General features: G+C 41.1%; 1 protein-coding gene and 1 long non-coding RNA gene across 11 annotated transcripts in view; one reads left to right on the top strand and one right to left on the bottom strand.

Annotated features, from left to right (window-relative positions):
• The window catches only part of LOC310825662, a 30,596-nt gene extending 22,066 nt beyond the window's left edge, over positions 1-8,530 (top strand). For 2 of the 5 annotated variants that reach the window (XR_014555405.1, XR_014555407.1), the window contains exon 7: positions 5,470-5,911. This is a non-coding gene — a long non-coding RNA (uncharacterized lncRNA). Of the gene's footprint in view, positions 1-4,867; positions 5,912-8,321 lie in introns of those variants that run through there. The other 3 variants (XR_014555406.1, XR_014555408.1, XR_014555404.1) reach the window with 2 other exon arrangements.
• The window catches only part of PTPRB (protein tyrosine phosphatase receptor type B), a 76,872-nt gene continuing 64,477 nt past the window's right edge, over positions 5,731-18,125 (bottom strand). For 4 of the 6 annotated variants that reach the window (XR_014555317.1, XR_014555318.1, XR_014555319.1 and 1 more), the window contains 8 exons: positions 17,642-17,718; positions 15,598-15,732; positions 14,772-14,894; positions 13,898-14,061; positions 13,399-13,534; positions 8,543-8,663; positions 6,521-6,653; positions 5,731-6,048 (listed from right to left, as the gene is read on the bottom strand). Coding sequence is in view for 1 of the 6 variants with exons in the window: in XM_083698875.1 (XP_083555001.1) it covers positions 6,026-6,048; positions 8,543-8,663; positions 13,399-13,534; positions 13,898-14,061; positions 14,772-14,894; positions 15,598-15,732; positions 17,642-17,718 (779 nt within the window). In the remaining 5 variants the exon portion in view is untranslated. The remainder of the gene's footprint in view (positions 6,049-6,520; positions 6,654-8,542; positions 8,664-13,398; positions 13,535-13,897; positions 14,062-14,771; positions 14,895-15,597; positions 15,733-17,641; positions 17,719-18,125) is intronic. The other 2 variants (XR_014555316.1, XM_083698875.1) reach the window with 1 other exon arrangement.

The raw sequence follows: 18,125 nt of genomic DNA, 5'->3' as shown, positions 1-18,125 counted from the left end.
ATCACATGTCATTTGTTTATTGGATAAATATATCCTTTCTTCCCTCCAAAGAGTTTAAGGTTATTTCCATTTTTATCCACATAAGTACCCTGTGAAGTGGGTTAGGGTGAGAGATAGTGACTGGCCCAAGGTCACCAAGTGAGTGGAGATTTGAACCCATGTCTCCCCAATCCTAGTCCAATACTCAAGCTCAAACTCAATACTGGCATAACATGTGCAGCTTTAGCACAGCTCATCAGAAGTTTCGGATTGCTACCAAGGGACTGCCAAATTAGTTTCATGTTGCTTAGTTTATATTTGTTTTAGACTGTAAAGGTAAAGGGACCCCTGACTATTAGGTCCAGTCGTGGCCGACTCTGGGGTTTATTGGCATCTTGCTTTATTGGCTGAGGGAGCCAGCGTACAGCTTCCGGGTCATGTGGCCAGCATGACTAAGCCGCTTCTGGCGAACCAGAGCAGCACACGGAAACGCCATTTACCTTCCCGCCAGAGCGGTACCTATTTATCTGCTTGCAGTTTGACGTGCTTTCGAACTGCTAGGTTGGCAGGAGCAGGGACCGAGCAACGGGAGCTCACCCCGTCGCGGGGATTCGAACCGCCGACACCTTCTGATCGGCAAGTCCTAGGCTCTGTGGTTTAACCCACAGCGCCACCCGTGTCCTGTTTTAGACTGTACCTACATTTAAAATGTATTAATACGACCCAAAATTCTAAAGGGTTCTGCTTTGCACACAGAACTCTAGTGATGCACACAGGTAGTCTTGCTCATTTTGATGTCATGGAATGCTCTGTGACAGCAATGAGGATGCTTGCAGCAATTATTATTATTATTATTATTATTATTATTATTATTATTATTACTACTACTACTACTATAATATTTTAATTAGTTTTATTGGTTTTTTGTGTTATAAACAGGGGAACAGTACATTTGTTGTCTCCACTTTGAATTCAGTCTTTTTCGCAGTTTACATTTGGTGAGAGACATTTTTGTCATAGTCATCTTGCAGTTGGGGAGGGGGGAGAGAAATGGGGATATTGTTCTTTCGTTCTGTTGCCTATTCTTAGTGTTGCGGGGGGGGGGGTTGTGTCAGCATCACATGGGTGGGTTCTTTGTTTATTTAGTTATTTATTTATTATCAATATTGCGAGAGGTTAGGGTTTCCTGATCTTGCTTGGTTGTGTTTAGTTGATTGCGGTGTGGTTTATTTGTGTGAGGGAGGTGGGCTAGGTTGTTGGGTCAGGTGAGCCATATTGATTTGTATGCTATTGAAGGGGGAATAGGTCATTGTCCTGTTGTGTTGTGTATCAAATAAAGGAGAACCACACTGGGGTGAAGGCATCTTCCGTAGCTTGTCAATGTGCTAGTTTGAGTTTGTTGGTTAGCTTTCCCATTAGGGTGGTTTCCCATACACTTTGGGACCAGTGGCCTATGTTGCTTGCAGCAATTATCAGTTCACAGAATAAATTGTGCAGGATGGTTCCTGAGATCATGGAGCAGGTTTTCATCTGTGTTTAGATCATTTTGAATCAGGAGGGTGGGCTGAACCTTTCAAAACTGTGTTGTTGTTGTTTCTTAGAATTCCCAAGCAATGTTGGGTGTGAGGCTGCTAGTAATTAAATAGATCAACTCTGTTCTTTGGCAGAATTCAAGAACTAAATTATACAGTAAAAAAAGGGGGGGAGTTCATTTGTACACAGAGAGCAGCATTCCAGTTTGGTTTTGCTATAAATGGTGTCCAAAGGCACAGCAAAGAGACAAATAATTTCCAAAATATATAGCAGATAGTGGTACCCATCTTAGGCAAAAGCATTGTAATCTGTCAATACTTTTACTCATCTGGTCTCTGGGAACATATCAGATGTTGATTCTGCAGAGAATATGATAACAATGGGGAGCAATAGATTCATGAACCAATCACAAGTGTGGCTTCCTGAAGTGGTTGAAATGGCTGTTGGCAGAATGATGTGGTCTTATTTGTATACACAGAGTGTACAAAGGAGAAAAATGAAAACAAAGAGCCGTGGAAATGAGAAAAGGGAGTGTCATTTGTATTCTTTGGTGAATGATGTACAATCCAAAATGCTTGCTCTCACATCATATATTACTGAATAGGATTCATTTCCTCAGCAGAAAGATGACACTTTAATAGATCTCGGAGATAATTTATATAGGGCAGTTGATGTTTCCTCAGAGTTGCTCAACACATTGTAATTGTATTACTGGTAATGAATCTCATTTTTGCCGTGATGCTGAGGAAACAGGATTGCTGATGAATGTCGAATCAATTGCCCTCAAAAGAGACACAAGGTTTTGATTATTTAAATTCACTCCCCTCCTTCCCACTGCATTGTTTTGGTAGGTAAACAGGGAAGTAAGAAGCAATGTGAATTTATAATCTCTCTGAACACACTACTTTTCATTTCACTCCCACTGGGGAAACCCAGCCAGCTGGGTGGGGTATAAATTATTATTATTATTATTATTATTATTATTATTGATAGCTATTGAGAAGGAGTCATGGAATGTGCTGATTTGCCAGCACAGGAGCATAACGGCCTTGGCAGGTGAAGGGAGGGCCACACTGGAAGCCCTTTAGTGGAATTAGATTCTATGGGATCAGGGAGGGAGATTTCTTCCTCAGCTGTTCCCTGCCATGCGTTTTGTAGCTGAAAAACACCTGGTTTGTAAAGTGCTAGAAACGAAGAAGCATCTGCTCCATCTGTCTCCTTGGTGACAAGAGGGTTGCACACTGGCTCCCAGTTTCTTTCTCCTAGCATAGACAAATGATTCTAAATTTAACTTTGATTTTCTGCTTAGCTGAGCCTGTGTCCAACCAGTTTAAACAGATACCTGCTGTTAACAATGGAGAGCCAAACAGCCAGAAGCCTGCTGAAGTCTTCTTATGAGTAGGGAGGCAATGGACAGAGGGGTGGCAGGCAGCGGCAGAGCAAGCCGATTAGGCGCCTGGGGTGGAGCATGTGCCCTGCACCCGAGGGCAGAGCCACCCACCCACAGGGGCACCGCAGGGCCTCCTAGGAGCCTGCCTGCCTCCTTCCCCTCAGCTGATGGGCAGCGCTGAGCCTGCAGGCGCCCAAACCACCGTGTCACTCCCAGGAGAGATGCCTGGCTTGGGCGTGCTGCAGGCCCTGCAGTGAGTGCCGCCCACCATTTTGTCACTCCCCTCAGTGGGGACAGCCGGTGCAGGTCGCACCCACCACACACTCCTTGCTACGCCCCTCAAAGGTCCCCTCAAAGGTCCCCTTAAAAATAAATTCTGTGCTTCTGTTCAACAACCCCATGTTCTGGGCAAATTCACTGAGGGCTAAAAAAATACTAAATACTAGACGTATTACCAACAACCACTTTGCTGTTTGAAAATATAAAAAAGTGTGCAGGAGTCTTCTAGCTGACCTTAACATTCTGTTTGATTAGTTTTTCCACATGTGATTGATCAGAACAGAAAAAAAGAATCACAAGCATATAACAGCAGTTACTAATGAAAGCTATGATTTGACCACTTCACTGTGCAGCTAGACAATGTGTGCTTTCAGTTGCCGTAATCTTAGGACCAGTTTGGGAGGTCACATGAATCAGTCGTTACCCTCAAATAAAAAGTTTGTATGATGTGTGTTTCCTATCTAAAACATTCACGTCCCATTAAAGTTACATGGGGGAGGTGCACGTCACTTTTGTTAAGCAACTTTGGCATGGCAAATGGTCAGGGAGTTGTAATTCAGAAACATCTGAAACGTCACATGATTGAATTAGAGGATGTAGGTCAGGGATGGGGAGCATTTGTTGTTGGACTGCACTACCCATCCATTCCAGGAAGCATGGCCAGTGGTCAGTGATAATGGGAGTTGTAGTCCAACAAAACTAGGAAGGCCACAGTGTTCCTATCCCTGCTTTTGTATGGACAGAGACAATGTGAAAGCCCGGCAGGCTACGTCTCTTCTTGTCATCTGTGATTTAGCCGAGTCATTTTGTTTGCTGGGGCTGCAATCCTATCAGCAACTTACCTTGGAGTAAGTGCCATTGCCCTTAGTGGGTCTTACATCTGAGTAGGCAATGTGTAGTATTGTGCCATAAACAAATATCTCTCCTAATTTGCTGCTGCTTGTATTTTTATGTTTTCTGTATCCAGTTGTTGCTTTAAAATTTGATTTTACTGGCATTGCCTTTTGACTGTCTTTCTTTTGTACATCACCTCGGGCACCTTGTCAGAAAGAGGGCATACAAATGACGTAATTAGCTGAAGTACAGCAGTGGTTCTTTGTGTGGTGTGTCCAGAAACACCACAACATTGGCTATAAATATTAATGACCTCCCTCCACCTCTTTTGGAAAGAAAGTAATTTGCAATGAACAGCAAGGTTTGAAGTATTTTAAGAATGTGGCAAAATCTTGGCTATAATTCATTCTCTGCATACGAGCCTTTGTCCTCCACATGTAGAGAGGATTGATGATAGTCTTTATGTCTTTATTGGGCTGAAGACTCTTTTCTATCAGATGGTCTCTCATCAAACTCAGGATCTGTCTTCAAAACTTTTTTAAAGTGCTGCACAAATATTCTAGCCTTTGCATCTAAAATACATTTGTGCTGTGTAAGTGTTTATTCACTGCATGCATTTTTCAGATCAGGCTGCATATTCATTTTATAGTGAAAATATGAAGTTAAGCGCCAGCAGTGGAAACAGTTCAGTCTCAGCTTATTGTCCCATTTAGCAACAATGTTCTATTTAATAGAACTCTTTAATGCCCTGCATCTGTTCCTATTGACCTAACATATTGCAGCACCTTCATAAAAGTGAGCCAATTAAAGCAGCTGGCTGTTCTTAAAGTTGAGCAACTTTGTTCATTCCAGAGTGTCTAACTGAAAATTAATCTGATGCTGAAAAATAGGCAGCAGGCCTTGGGCAGAGTGTCAGAGTTGGAAGGGACCCTGAGTGTTATCTAATCCAACTCCCGGCAATGAAGGAATCTTTTAAAACAAACCTCCAAGGAAGGTTAGTACCCTTGGGTGCACTTCATCAGGTCCCAGAGATGTGAATTCATTTAAGGTAGCCAGATGTTCCATTACCACATCTTGGGCTGTAGCTCCCTCTGTGCATCGTTTATTCTGTTCTCAACAGGTTGGGCACTGCTTTTCTTTTGAGTAATGAAAGAGGTAAAGTAGGTGTTCCGCCTTCTGTCACCTGATAGTATTTATCTGTCTTCTCCATACTGTGTTAAGAGCTCATATTTGTCTTGCTTGTTTCCCCTTACTCTGTGCATTAGTACAGAGACAACCGAAAATATGAGTCATTCTCTCCAGCTGCTTCCTCCTTGTAGTTTCCCAACCTTTAGCAGGTTTTCTGGAGCACCACCTCAGTTTCCTGTGCATCAATGAAGCTATTATCCCTAGTGCCAGGTCTTCCCCTGTCAACTATAATATGACAGTCTCTTTATTGTCTCCCTCCCCCTCAGGATTGCAGTCTTCATTATTATTTAAAACCCTGATGCCTTCAGAAGTCTAAAGAACATGACATGCGCACAGATAAATGGAAGCTGATATCACAGTTCATAAGGTATGAAATATGCATGCTTTTGCAGCTCTTGAATGATCAATAATTTTTAACCCTTAACAACATAGATGCAAGGAGGAGCTAGTCTAGGTCTGCTGGTTGCCCACCCATGCCTGGAAGTGTTGTGTTACACATTTTTGTCTTATGCTTAAAAACTTTCTACTTTTTCAGCAAAAGATAGTTTATAGGGAAGAATTCATTAAAATAACTTTAGCATGGAAAAATAGTATTATCTGAAGCTTAATATAAACATTATAGATAAAATACATATTTACACAATAGCAAAGTACATTTATATACAACAATATCTATTATATTTAAATTATATACTTTGAAAATGTCACCAGACTAATAAATTATACACAGTATCAAATATGTCTGGCACTTCTGTAGTGCATAATTTTTTTTTAAAAAAAACCAACAGGTACAACTGCAACAAGCAGGAATCTGTTTGAGTTTTAGTGCCTTGAATAAACAGCATCTGAAACAAAAAGAAAATGGAAGTTAGGAAGTGCACACAGAATGGTTTTGTTTTCGTATTTCCAGTGCCAGCCTGTAAACATGTCCTTATGAAAGTACTAGAATGATATAGATAGCTGGAGACCAGAATTGTGTCTCTATGCAAAATAAGAAAGCGGCAACTGTGCCTTAGAACAACAAGACAGAACAGTCATATATTTTTCTTCCTTGACAGGACTCCTGCCTTTTTAACGCTAATAGGACATTGCCCTATAAATCTTTTAAACAAAAACAAATAACAAAACCAAGCTATATAAAAAGCAGAAATTGAGGAAAGAAAGCTCTTTTTGGCATACGAGTTCGGTGATTAGGTTAAGCCTTTCCTGCTGGATTTCTGCTTATCACACAGCTCGTAAAGGACATAAGCTCTGCAACGGGGTGGGGTGGGGAGGTAGCCATATTAGTATTCAGTATCATCTATACTACAGACTTACAGTGCAGTTCTAAACTTGTCTACTCAGATGCAAGTGCTGCATAGTTTTGTAGGACTTCCTCCCATCTGGAGTTACAGCTTTGAACTGGTTAAGCCATCATTCCTTACCCCAGGGAACTCTGGGAACTTTAGTTCTGTGGAAGGGGAAAAGGTTCTTTAAAAAAATAGTATCTTTTTCAGGGCAGCCATCTTGGTACTCCCCAGATGTTATAGACTTCAATGGTCAGGGATGATAGGAGTGAGAGTCCAACAGGCCTGTTTAGTGGCTTTCACCAGTGCTGTAAATAATCTATGCTCTGGAGAGTTGGCATACACATGTGTTGAAAACAATTCTAGCGGGGAATTAACAGAAATCTTTATAATTCATACAGTAGGATCAGTTTTTTGCCGGGGGGGGGGGGAGCTATGGCAGTTAAATTGGCCTAAAACACCCACACATTTGTACCTATGAAACAGCAATAAGATTCAAACTGCAAACCCTCGCAAAGGAACATCCATTAATCTTGTGAAAATAAATAAATCTAAATCAGGTACAGTGGTACCTCGGGTTACATACGCTTCAGGTTACAGACTCCGCTAACCCAGAAATAGTACCTCAGGTTAAGAACTTTGCTTCAGGATGAGAACAGAAATCGCGCTGTGGCGGCGCGGCAGCAGCAGGAGGCCCCATTCGCTAAAGTGTTGCTTCAGGTTAAGAACAGTTTCAGGTTAAGTACGGACCTCCGGAACGAATTAACCTGAAACTGTTCTTAACCTGAAGCACCACTTTAGCGAATGGGGCCTCCTGCTGCTGCTGCGCCACCGAAACACAATTTCTGTTCTCATCCTGAAGCAAAGTTCTTAACCTGAAGCAATATTTCTGGGTTAGCGGAGTCTGTAACCTGAAGCGTATGTAACCCGAGGTACCACTGTATGGTTATTATGCCTACCCTCTGGAGTTTTGGACTAAGCCTTCCTTCAGCCCCAGCCACCATGGCCCAGGTATGAAGAGAGTTGTGGTCTACAACATCTGGAGACATCTCCCATTGGCTATCCTTGAACAAAATAGAGACTTACAAAAATTGTCAGTATGGGTAAAAATAAAATAAAAAGTTTACTGGGCATTTAGCTGCAGAATAGTCAGATATTCTGTGAATCTACCACTACAGAACTGATTACTATACAGGATTCCACTATCAAAAATTGATAAGAAGGCTTTAGTAAATACTCTCATTATGACTTCCTATACTGGAGCAAGATGTCAAGCAAAGAAAGTGATGGAAGGACAAGGCAGGTTATTCTTATCAAGATCATTTGTTTGGTATAGTAAATATGTCTGGTATTTTATTAGCACAATATATTCTCCCTTCTCCAGAAAGCCTAAAACCTCAAAAGGCAGCAAAAGGGTGCTATTCTATAGCATAAAATATGGCATATGAACATATAACACATGAAGGGAAACACATTAAGCCTGTAATGGAGCCTTCAAGTACAGCCCATGAAAAGTTGAAAGAACTAGATGGTGTTTAGAGATGCCCCTTCAATGGCGGAGATTTCTTTCAAATAATAGAAAGGTCAAGTTGGAGGACAGTAATAAACTATATCCATGAGATTTTGTTCAAAGTTCTGGGGTGTAAATTCTCAACTTTTTCAATGAGACTGGTTTAAATAAAAATATTTAATCCTGTGTTGTGGTGGACTGCGCAATAACAGCACAAATGTAACAAATATTAGGGAGTTGTAGGTTCAAAGGAACTGCATGAACAACTAAAGAAAAACAAAATGAGGGTTAATGCTCAGAACCATCTTGCTTCTCTTCTCAGCTCATGATACCTTCTTACCCAAAAGAAGCAGATTATATGATTCACCATCCATTGTCAGCTCTTTTAACAGAAGTCCCAGGTTGTGTCCTGACATTCAAAATTGCAATTTTTATATTTATTGAAAGAAATGGCTGCTTTTGCTATAACTACCAGTTATATTATAATCACGTTGTTACACATCATAAAGTTATATTTTTTAATCTTAAAAAAAAAATCCTTACCTCTGTGATATTCTGGATTCACATTTTCATATATTGGAAACAATGGGTTTTCCTGTTCACTGCGTAGCTTTCTTGCTCTTAAGACATCTCTCACACATTGATGTAAATAGGCATACTGACACTACAATGAAGGAAGAGAATGTGTCAAGATGAGGAAAAAAAATGTTTTTTCCAGGTCTTCCTTTCCTAATGATAGGAGAACATATTTGTTCAGGTCATTTTGGACTTTCTGAACCAATATATGAACTGGAAAACAGCTTTCCCTGGGAAAAAACGCACACACTATTTTATGAATTTTGCATTGTCATTCTCTAACCAAACCATATTAAAGAGAGAGCATGCATTGGGTGCAAATTGCTTGCAAAAAAATCATATAACAGATAAATCTGTGTATATTAGGAGGCATGGACACAATATTATGAATTTTCATACGGCGGCTTTGAAAATTGCAAATGTGCACAGAAACTAGATAAGCTGAAATTAAGATTTGAAAAATGAGAAATTGTGAGAAATCAAAATGGACAGATCCCTCTAATCTCTTGACACCAATCAACACCTGAATCATTAAGTTGTTGGTGGGGGGTCTGCTTCATTCATAGCTTAGAGAGCCTTTTGCAGCTGGCTTATTAGGATGGGGATTCCTTTTATCCAAGTGTTCTCTTTCCGCCATAATTTAAAGTGTTAAAGGGCCAGAATTCCTAATAATTGAATATACTGGAGGCATTGGGTTTGGATGACATACCACCAGACTGGAGTGGAATGTTAGCTCCCCACCATGCATACTACATTAGATGGTTCAGAATGGTTGCTCCTGCCCTTGACTTCTGTAATGCTACTATATTATAGAGCATGAAGGGGGGGGAGGTGAGATTTTCCCTCTGTTTATTTCAACATCCACCTGTAAGTTCTTGCTAGCCCCCAACATGCTATGAAGTATTGACATCTTTGATCCAGAAATGTACAAGTGGTTTAAATGAGCTGCATTGCATGACTGCACAGTACATTTTAGCCCATAGCCATGCTAGGTAGATCTGAAAGGTCCATTTCCTTGACAGAAGCAGCAAGTCACCAAATCTCAACTCTGGCAGTAAGACTGTGGAGGCCTCTTTGCCTCCTTCCTATTCTGCTTGGATCATAGTAAAGTTCAAAATGTTGAATTTTAAATGTAATGAAAGAACTCAAAACCATTCAATCTTCTCCTCACTTTTATACCAGATAACTGGAATATTATTGTAAATCCCATCTAAAAATAAATTAGTTTCATTTTTCTAACTAGGAAGGAAGAATATCCCCATTAGTTAATTCAATTAATAATACTCATCATCTTAATGGTAGTAATATTTTCCAGAGTGATGCCAGCCTTGTGACTAAGGCGTCTTTTTTTTTTTTTTTGCAATGCAATCATTTTCAGTGCCTACATGCAAAATCTCCCCCACAATTATAACACAGGCTTCTCAGCTTTGCCTGTTAAAAACCTTAAGCTTGAACATATTAGAGCATCTCATTTATTAGGAAGCATTTGGATTTTTCATTATGATCCAAGCAACAGCACCATAGCATTTTCAAACAGTGCTAAGCACAGTCTAAGTCTCTGTATTGCAAGAGACACACAGAAATTTGTAGATGACTGTAACCTGACAAATTAAACAGACCCAGATTCTGATACTGCTGGAACAGTCTCTCTCTCATTGTGCCTGGTTGGAGGGGAGGGAGAAATTCCCAACAGCCAACCAGGAAGAATTTAAATTAATGAAGGCTTGCAGGATCCCAGACTACAACACTGAACTTTAACAATCCGTTCTCCCAGTTCTGCTACTCTTCCTGTTTAATCCTCCCCCACTCCATATTTCCAGCATAATATTAAGACTTTCCCATCCCATTTGTCCTTCTGTTTGTTTCCTCCCCTGTTCTCTACCAGTGAGGGAGATGTATTGTAATTCTCTATTGTGGCTGATAAGTGCAAACTGTTTAATTATTATATGCTGAGGTTTAATTTTACTGTTTACTTTTAGATCCTGATGGATTGCTGAATGTTGCTTTGCTTGGTATGTTGTTTGTTTTAAAGTTATTGCGACTTTTTATATTGGATCAGATTGTTACTATTAGGCTGGATCTAGACACATCAAAGAAGTCTTTCAGTTAAATGCACTGTAAACTTTGTGTGCGAAATTGGCTTAGCAAAAACGAAACTCCGCAGTACGCAGCTGGTGTCACAGTCTTAGAAAGCATAAACAATGCATATAAAGCAATTTTTATTTACCAATGTAGCCAAGTCCTTAATGTTTGGTTAGATTTTTATATGTGTTGGAAGCCGCCCAGAGCTGCTGGGGCAACCCAGCCAGATAGGTGAGGTATAAATAAATTATATTATTATTATTTTATTTTACATGCAAGATGCATGTTTTCCTGGACTTCACAGCAGCGTGCATAATGCTGTGATGGTTCCAAATAGGAGCTTAATATTGCAAAGATGTCCTTCGGATATTGCAAATGGGAAGCTGGCATTCGGATATTGCAAATGGGAAGCTGGCATCAGGGTGTTTTTTGTTTTTGTTTTAACTTCTTATTTTTACACTTAAAATCCAGATTAAATGAGGAAAAAGTATTAGCTGGTATGTTGATGCCAGCAATGGCATCTAGACAAACAAACAAACATACATGCATGAGGAGCACCTGTCCCTATCTGGAAGCACCCTGGTTGCAAGCATAGCAAGTGTCCTCACCCACAACAGTAGCACCAACCTCTGGGAACTGGCACTACAAGTAAAGGCACTAGTATCATAGCTCACTTTGGGTTAGCCTGTGATTGCAATACCTCTTAAGAGAGCACAGAAATGTACACATTGCTTTTCTTTGTTTTCTAGTATCTCTGGTTAAATAGCATTATGTGACTGACTTCTCTCTCTCTCTCTCTTTCTGTGTGTTTTAAATTAAAGAATTGTGCTCTCATCTTGTTTTATTACCCACTTGTGAACAACATGTTGGGAAGAGACTGATCTCTTCTTCCCAATACCATAATAATGAATGATGGCAAGACCTGCTTGGTAAATAAATAGAACACACTAAAAGTTGTCTCTCCCTCTGACCTTGCAGCTTCTAAGTAATAAGCTCACAGATAAGTATCTACATCTTCAGTTATATATCCTTCTTTATCTCTGCCTGTTTGTCTGATGGTTTTCTAAGCACTCATACACAGAGCTCCTAAGTATGTCTCATCTTTTGAACCATTGTCTACCCCACTAAGCCTAATGCTCTGAAACACTGACCCTATTTCACCCATGGAGGGGGGGGGGGGAATCCCTAGTTATTTGTTAGAAGCATTTCCAGAGTGCCTGTAAATTACTGTCTATATAAATGGATAGCGAAACAGGCACTTCCCCAGAGCTGGTGAAAATTGCTTTCACTTCCCTCATTGTAAAGGACTACATTTCTTGTGAGGCTGCTGTTAGGGAGCAAGTACACCCCCCTCGTATTTTGAAAAGTTAAGTAATTAAGCTGCAGCAGCTACTGATTGTTTTGTAGTACCAGCATTCATCTGTGCAATACAGAAGGTGTACAAAAAGGAGCGAAGAAAGGAGAAGGGGAAAAAAACCCCTCCTGTTGAAGTGCGGCTAGCTAGCATCATGGGAGATAAAAGGCACTTAAGGTACTGCTGTACAAGCAAAGCTTTGTTATAGGACGGGTGGCTGGATAGCCATAGAAATCCAGACATTACATGAGAACTCAGCAATTTTAGGAAATGATGCATGAGGTCCAAGAAGACAAAGAGGGATGAGCTAAGGCCTAGACAATACATTGGCTCACTAATCTGTGCCCTTCAGTGCAGGGTGTTTTTTATTTCTAAAAAACCACACATTTCCAGCAAGGGGATTGAGTGGCGGGCAGACTGAATCATGTCCCTAGTGTGGGAAGCAGTAGGCTTTACCCAACTGCTAATTGGGATTGCCACCCCTGCCAACACCCCCTGCATCAATATGCATGGAGACAACTATGTTCCATTTCCTTCAGTGGTGTTCTAATGCAATCTGAGATCACAGCAGGGAACAGAGACTCTGGCCCTTGAGGAAAGTTACCTGTGCCTAGCTTACCTTTGCTAGCTGACTTCCTCCCATAACTGACAAGCAGTTGCTAGCTGACCAGCAATTTATTTATTAACTTTGTATACCAGCTTTCATTTGTACACAGCATAAAAAATGCAAGATAAAAACACATAAAAATGAGAACAGCTTATCTATGCTAGCTGACCGCCTCCCCTAGCTGATTAGCAGTTTCTAACTGACCAGGAATTTGAGAAGGGAGGGAGAAGATGTAGAATTGAGGAAAGATGGGCACAAGGAGGAAAAGGAGCTGGCGAAACCTCTAGAGCCATGGTTCCCAATGTGGGGTGCACACACCACAGGGGGGCAATTTGATTTTTAAGGGGGGCAATTTGAGAATGAGTTAACAGTTAATGGCCTTTTAGGCTTCCTTCATGTGAATAGGAGTTCACTTTTTGAATAATAAGAATTATATGTCATGGGGAGGGCACCAGGATTTCAGAGATGCTTAGGTGGGGCATGGCCAAAAAAAGGTTGGGAACCACTGGTCTGGAGACTTATTTCTGTTGAGAGGAAGAGTTTGGGGAGGGCTGGTGAGGGAAGGGGCTTGTGGGAAGGTAAAGCTGCAATTGCTGCTGCTGTAGCAGCAGCAGCAGCACCAGAACCTCACCCAAACCCAGAAGAGTGGGCCAGGAAGGCTGGAGAGTGGAAAAAGTGTTTTGGAATTTCATACACTGGTTTGAACCAAACAATTCAGTTTTTAGCAAGGACTCTCCGGTTATTGTGGTATGATAATAGTGGCATCCTAATAATGCTTACCTCTGTTTGGACCATGTGGACTCTGTGAAGCCTCAGATCATGCACAGCCCCATAAATATCCACAGAGTCTTTTGAGTCCAACTGCTGAAGAATTCGATCCAGTGCAATAAAGGTGCCTGTTCTTCCAACTCCAGCACTGGAAAAGAATACAGAAACAGTGTGTCTCCTGATGTGCTGCTCCTCTTCCTCGTCTGGCTAGTAAGACACAGGAGGCTCAAGCTGAGCTCTCATTTGTATTCATTTCCATCATTTCCATTTTTTGTATTTTAACTGAGAGAGAAGCAGGAAAACTTCTCAGTGCCGCCCACCGGCAAAACAGTTGGAAGAATGATCTCTTGTTAGATACACTTTGCACTTGGGGAAGACTTAAACTTCCAATTGGCTATCAGAAGTCCTACCTGTTCAATGAGTCTGGAAAGCAAATAAAAGGCAAATACTTTTTGATGCTCTCTCGCCCTCCCCTAACCCAGTCTTCAAAGCACTGTTGTCCTGCTAATACCTGCAGTGTACTATGGTTGGTCCTGCACGGGGTGTTCGGTTGATATAATCTCGTACAGTTCTCACAAACTGGATGAGGGACTGGGTGGTTTCTGGTACACCATGGTCTGGCCACACCGTGTAGTGGAACTGACGAATGAGTCTAGAGGAATCAAGCTGCTCTTCCTATAAGGTCAATTGAAGGCGGAGGGGAAAATTAGACATGGAAAGCAGACAATATACACCACTGTGTATCTCCGCTGAGTAGGCAGGTTCTCACCTTTGGCCCTCCAGAGGTTGCTGAACCTCAACTCCCACCAGCCCAAGTGATCATGGTCAATGGCCACAGATGAAGGCAGATGTAGTTCAGCAACATCTGGAGGGCCAAAGCTCACCCCCCCCAGACCTGAGATAAGGGATGACACTTGGCTTTTTATTTCAATTGTAAATAGCTCTCAGTCAGACCAGGAAACAAAAAACTGAGAAGGATCTGGCAGATAGGTAGGTATATTAAGTTTATGACACAGCAGCAACCAGGCCATATTTGCCACACACTAGTCAGATCTAACAGTTCAAAGAGTTAGCTGAAAATTGGGTGCTTCATGCTGTGACAGTAGAATGATATCTGCATGCCTTTTCAAAACACAAACACACTCTCATGTTGTTTCATTGTAATGTGAGAAACAACTTCCACAGAGCAGTTCTTACATGCCTACTCAGAAGTAACTTCCATTTTGTTTAGTGAGACTTACTCCCAGGTAAATAAGTATCGGATTGGGGGACTCCTAGTCTTTAACTTCTGGCCCAAGGAACCAGTTGATTATTTAATACTCACTCTCTGCCAGTGTAACTTTATTTTTTAGGAAGGCTTGCTAAAATAGTTATATTATACTTACACTGCAAACCTTAAACTCTCTTATTGTCCATTCTGGGAGTACTGACTCAGATAGCATCTGGACTATTAAGTCTCCATAATATAAGGAGTCCTGATCAAAGGGCCAGTAATGGTCACATTTCACCTAAAGAAACAAAGAAGAGTCTGCTTTTACTATCAGAAGAATAGATTTACTTTTATGCCTATATTCCCTTTGGTAATCAATAAACAAAAATAACAAAACATAACACCAGTTGATGTGAATTCTTTATATTTAACTTTAAAAGGCCCAGCAAATTATATACAATTATATACAATTACATGGATGGCACAAATTATGATGTATTCTCTTCTAGAAGCATAGTGCAGATTTTATCAGGATGCAAATTACAACTGTAGAATGCTAGGGTGCTTTCAGACAGAGGGTTTTTAGTGCTGCCCACTCATTATTCTCCCACAGTAAGCCACGTAACTAGCCACGCTTCAACAGGTACATCCTGCTATCTTCTGTCATGTCAATGTTCACTCATTTTTTTATGGGGAAAAGAGTAGCAATTTCACATTAAAACAACAGCTGTCCTGTGCACCAATAGCATCGCTGATCCACACCCTGCCTTCCTTCTGGAAGATAATCACATTAGCACACTGATCTGCCACTGGAGGACTAATGGCTCCAAGCCAGAAGGTTACTTGGATTATCTTCTGTAGATCTTTTCATGCATTTGTCGTGAAGCTCTTTACACGATGTGGAATGCAACATGTCCTGACCTTGGTTGGGTTATCTCAAGTGCTAGTGTGAGATATAGATACATATATGTAATCAAGAAACAGGAAAGCTATTTACTCACCCGACCCTTCTCAACACATTGGGTTACCATGACAACATTGTGAACATTCTGTTCCCATGCCATTTTCCAGAAATCATCCTTTGTGCCGGGCAGAGGTCCTTGAGTTGCGATATATTCCCTGCGAAAATTATTGCCCTGCCAATTTAGAAACCTATGATTAGTTTAGAAGGTGTCGTCGTATGCAGAGGCATCTTTCTTGGATAACTGGCTTTAAAGCACAGTGCTGAAGGTTGCTTTGAGGCTTGAGAGCAGTAAGGTGATTGGAGAAGAGAAAGAGAATGTGTCAGTGCATTGAATCACGGGGATCAAAAGGCACTGTACTCCAAGCACAATGCCGCAAAACAATACCATCCATTCCTCACCAGCCAATCGTCCTTGCCCTCTCAAGATCGACTCACACAATGCAAAACAGAGAATGATGCAAGGGGAGAGCAGGCTTTTCTTTAAAAGAGGCCTGAAGGACAAATAGCTCTAGGTTAAAAAAAAGACTAACGGTTTTGAAATTAAGAAACAACAGCAAGATTATGATCAAAGCCTATCCACTGATTCTTCCCAAGGAAAATGTTAAAAGTAAAGGTAAAGGTACCCCTGACCATTAGGTCCAGTCGCGGATTACTCTGGGGTTGCGGCGCTCATCTCGCTCTGTAGGCCAAGGGAGCCAGCGTTTGTCCGCAGACTAAGCCGCTTCTGGCAAACCAGAGCAGCGCATGGAAACATCGTTTACCTTCCTGCCGGAGTGGTACCTATTTATCTACTTGCACTTGATGTGCTTTCGAACTGCTAGGTGGGTAGGAACTGGAACCTAAAAATGGGAGCTCACCCTGTCACAGGGAGAACTGCTGACCTTCAGATCGGCAAGCCCTAGGGTCTGTGGGTTAGACCATAGTAAATTCAGTTTACCCAACAACTTGGATCTTGTTAGGAGATTTTTATTAGCTCCTCTTGTTCATGTTAACTATATTGTACTAGGCCAGCCTTTACCAACCTGCTGCCCTATGGCCGTTTCAGATTATATTTCCCATCAACCCCAGGCAGCATCGGCAATGGCAAGGGATGATGGGAATTGTAGTAAAAAGCATCTGGGGAACACTGGCATGGCCAAAGCTGTTCAAATCCCTCATCAGCCATCAGACTCATTAGGTGAAATTGGGCCACCGGTCCCTATCTTGCCTACCTCATAGGTTCATTGTGAGAATAAAATGGGAGAAGGAGAACCATTATGCCAACAGAAGGATGGGCAAGATCAACAACAACAGAAATAATATTCTAAACTGGGATGTCATGGCAACAAAGTCACCCAATCAATTCATCAAGGTCTTCTGGAGTGTCCACAGTTATAATTACAATAGATGACAGAGTGAAAATCTTAACATTGAGTGTTCACAACAGTATAACTCATTGTCCTTCAGCCTTGGGTCTCTGAATCCCCCATGATTGGCTAAGCAGTTTGAGGATGATGGGAGATGCCGTCCAACAATACAGGGGAACCCATGGTTGAAGAACACTGGTCTACCTTATGAGAGGAAAGCAAAACGTAAATGTGACTTAGGAAAACACTAATACAGGGATTAGAAACCAGATCACGGGTTGTGGGAGGTAGATAGACCACCACGGATAGGACATTATTTGGTGATCTATGGATCTGGAGGCATTCTGCCATTTATGACAAATGAGAGTGTAATCTTTGCCAGTTGTGCTTTAATGTAAGATATGCACGCTTTCAAGATGAAATACAATTTTGGGCACTGTGTGCCAAACAGTTGTACCTATCTGTAGACGTTCCACAAAGACAGAGATATTTAAAAAGTTGTTCTTGGCTGATCCTAATGCTGCTCACACAAAGCTACAGAAAGTCCAGAAAATGGCCTTAAGTGATTACTGAATTTCAATTCTATGGCAGCCCGCCAGGCACAATTTTCAAATTTGGATTGTAAGTATAACTGGGCTGGGTATGAGGATTAGAGGTTTATGAACTTGAGTAAAGATTGCTGTCAAATACCCAATTTTTAAAAGGGCTGTAAAAAGGAAACACGGAGTCACTTACTGGGATATAGCTTGCATTGATATAGTCAGAGCATGGGTCATCATCTACATTTGAAAGTTTTACTCTCGTTGTGTCATCTGTGGAAGAGATTCATTGCAAAAACATTTTCACTATTGGTTCCCTTAATTTTAATAAATGCATAACAATGAATAAGTACTGACAGTCAAGGTTTGAATCTAAATATTCAATTGTATGTATGTAGCAATGATGGTCCATATTTATTCAGTATGTTTCATCTAGGCATGCTAGAAATGGGGGCAGGGAATTTCTTAACTAGGAGACAAATCATCCTGATGACTCTAAAGATTAGAAAGTCACACCTGCAGAATGAAACATGAAAGTCACACCTGCAGAATTTTCCCCTGTTACACAACAATTAAAGGTGGAAGAATCTTGTCCTCATTTTTATCTGGCTGCCCTCTCTTTTGGTGAAATATAGTAGCTGAAAACTTTCAAAAGCATGATGCAGAAATATGGGTTTGGA

This window comes from Podarcis gaigeae (assembly GCF_964106915.1).
Source record: "Podarcis gaigeae genome assembly, chromosome: 10".
NCBI lineage: Eukaryota > Metazoa > Chordata > Lepidosauria > Squamata > Lacertidae > Podarcis > Podarcis gaigeae.
This window is presented reverse-complemented; position numbering and strand designations above follow the sequence as displayed.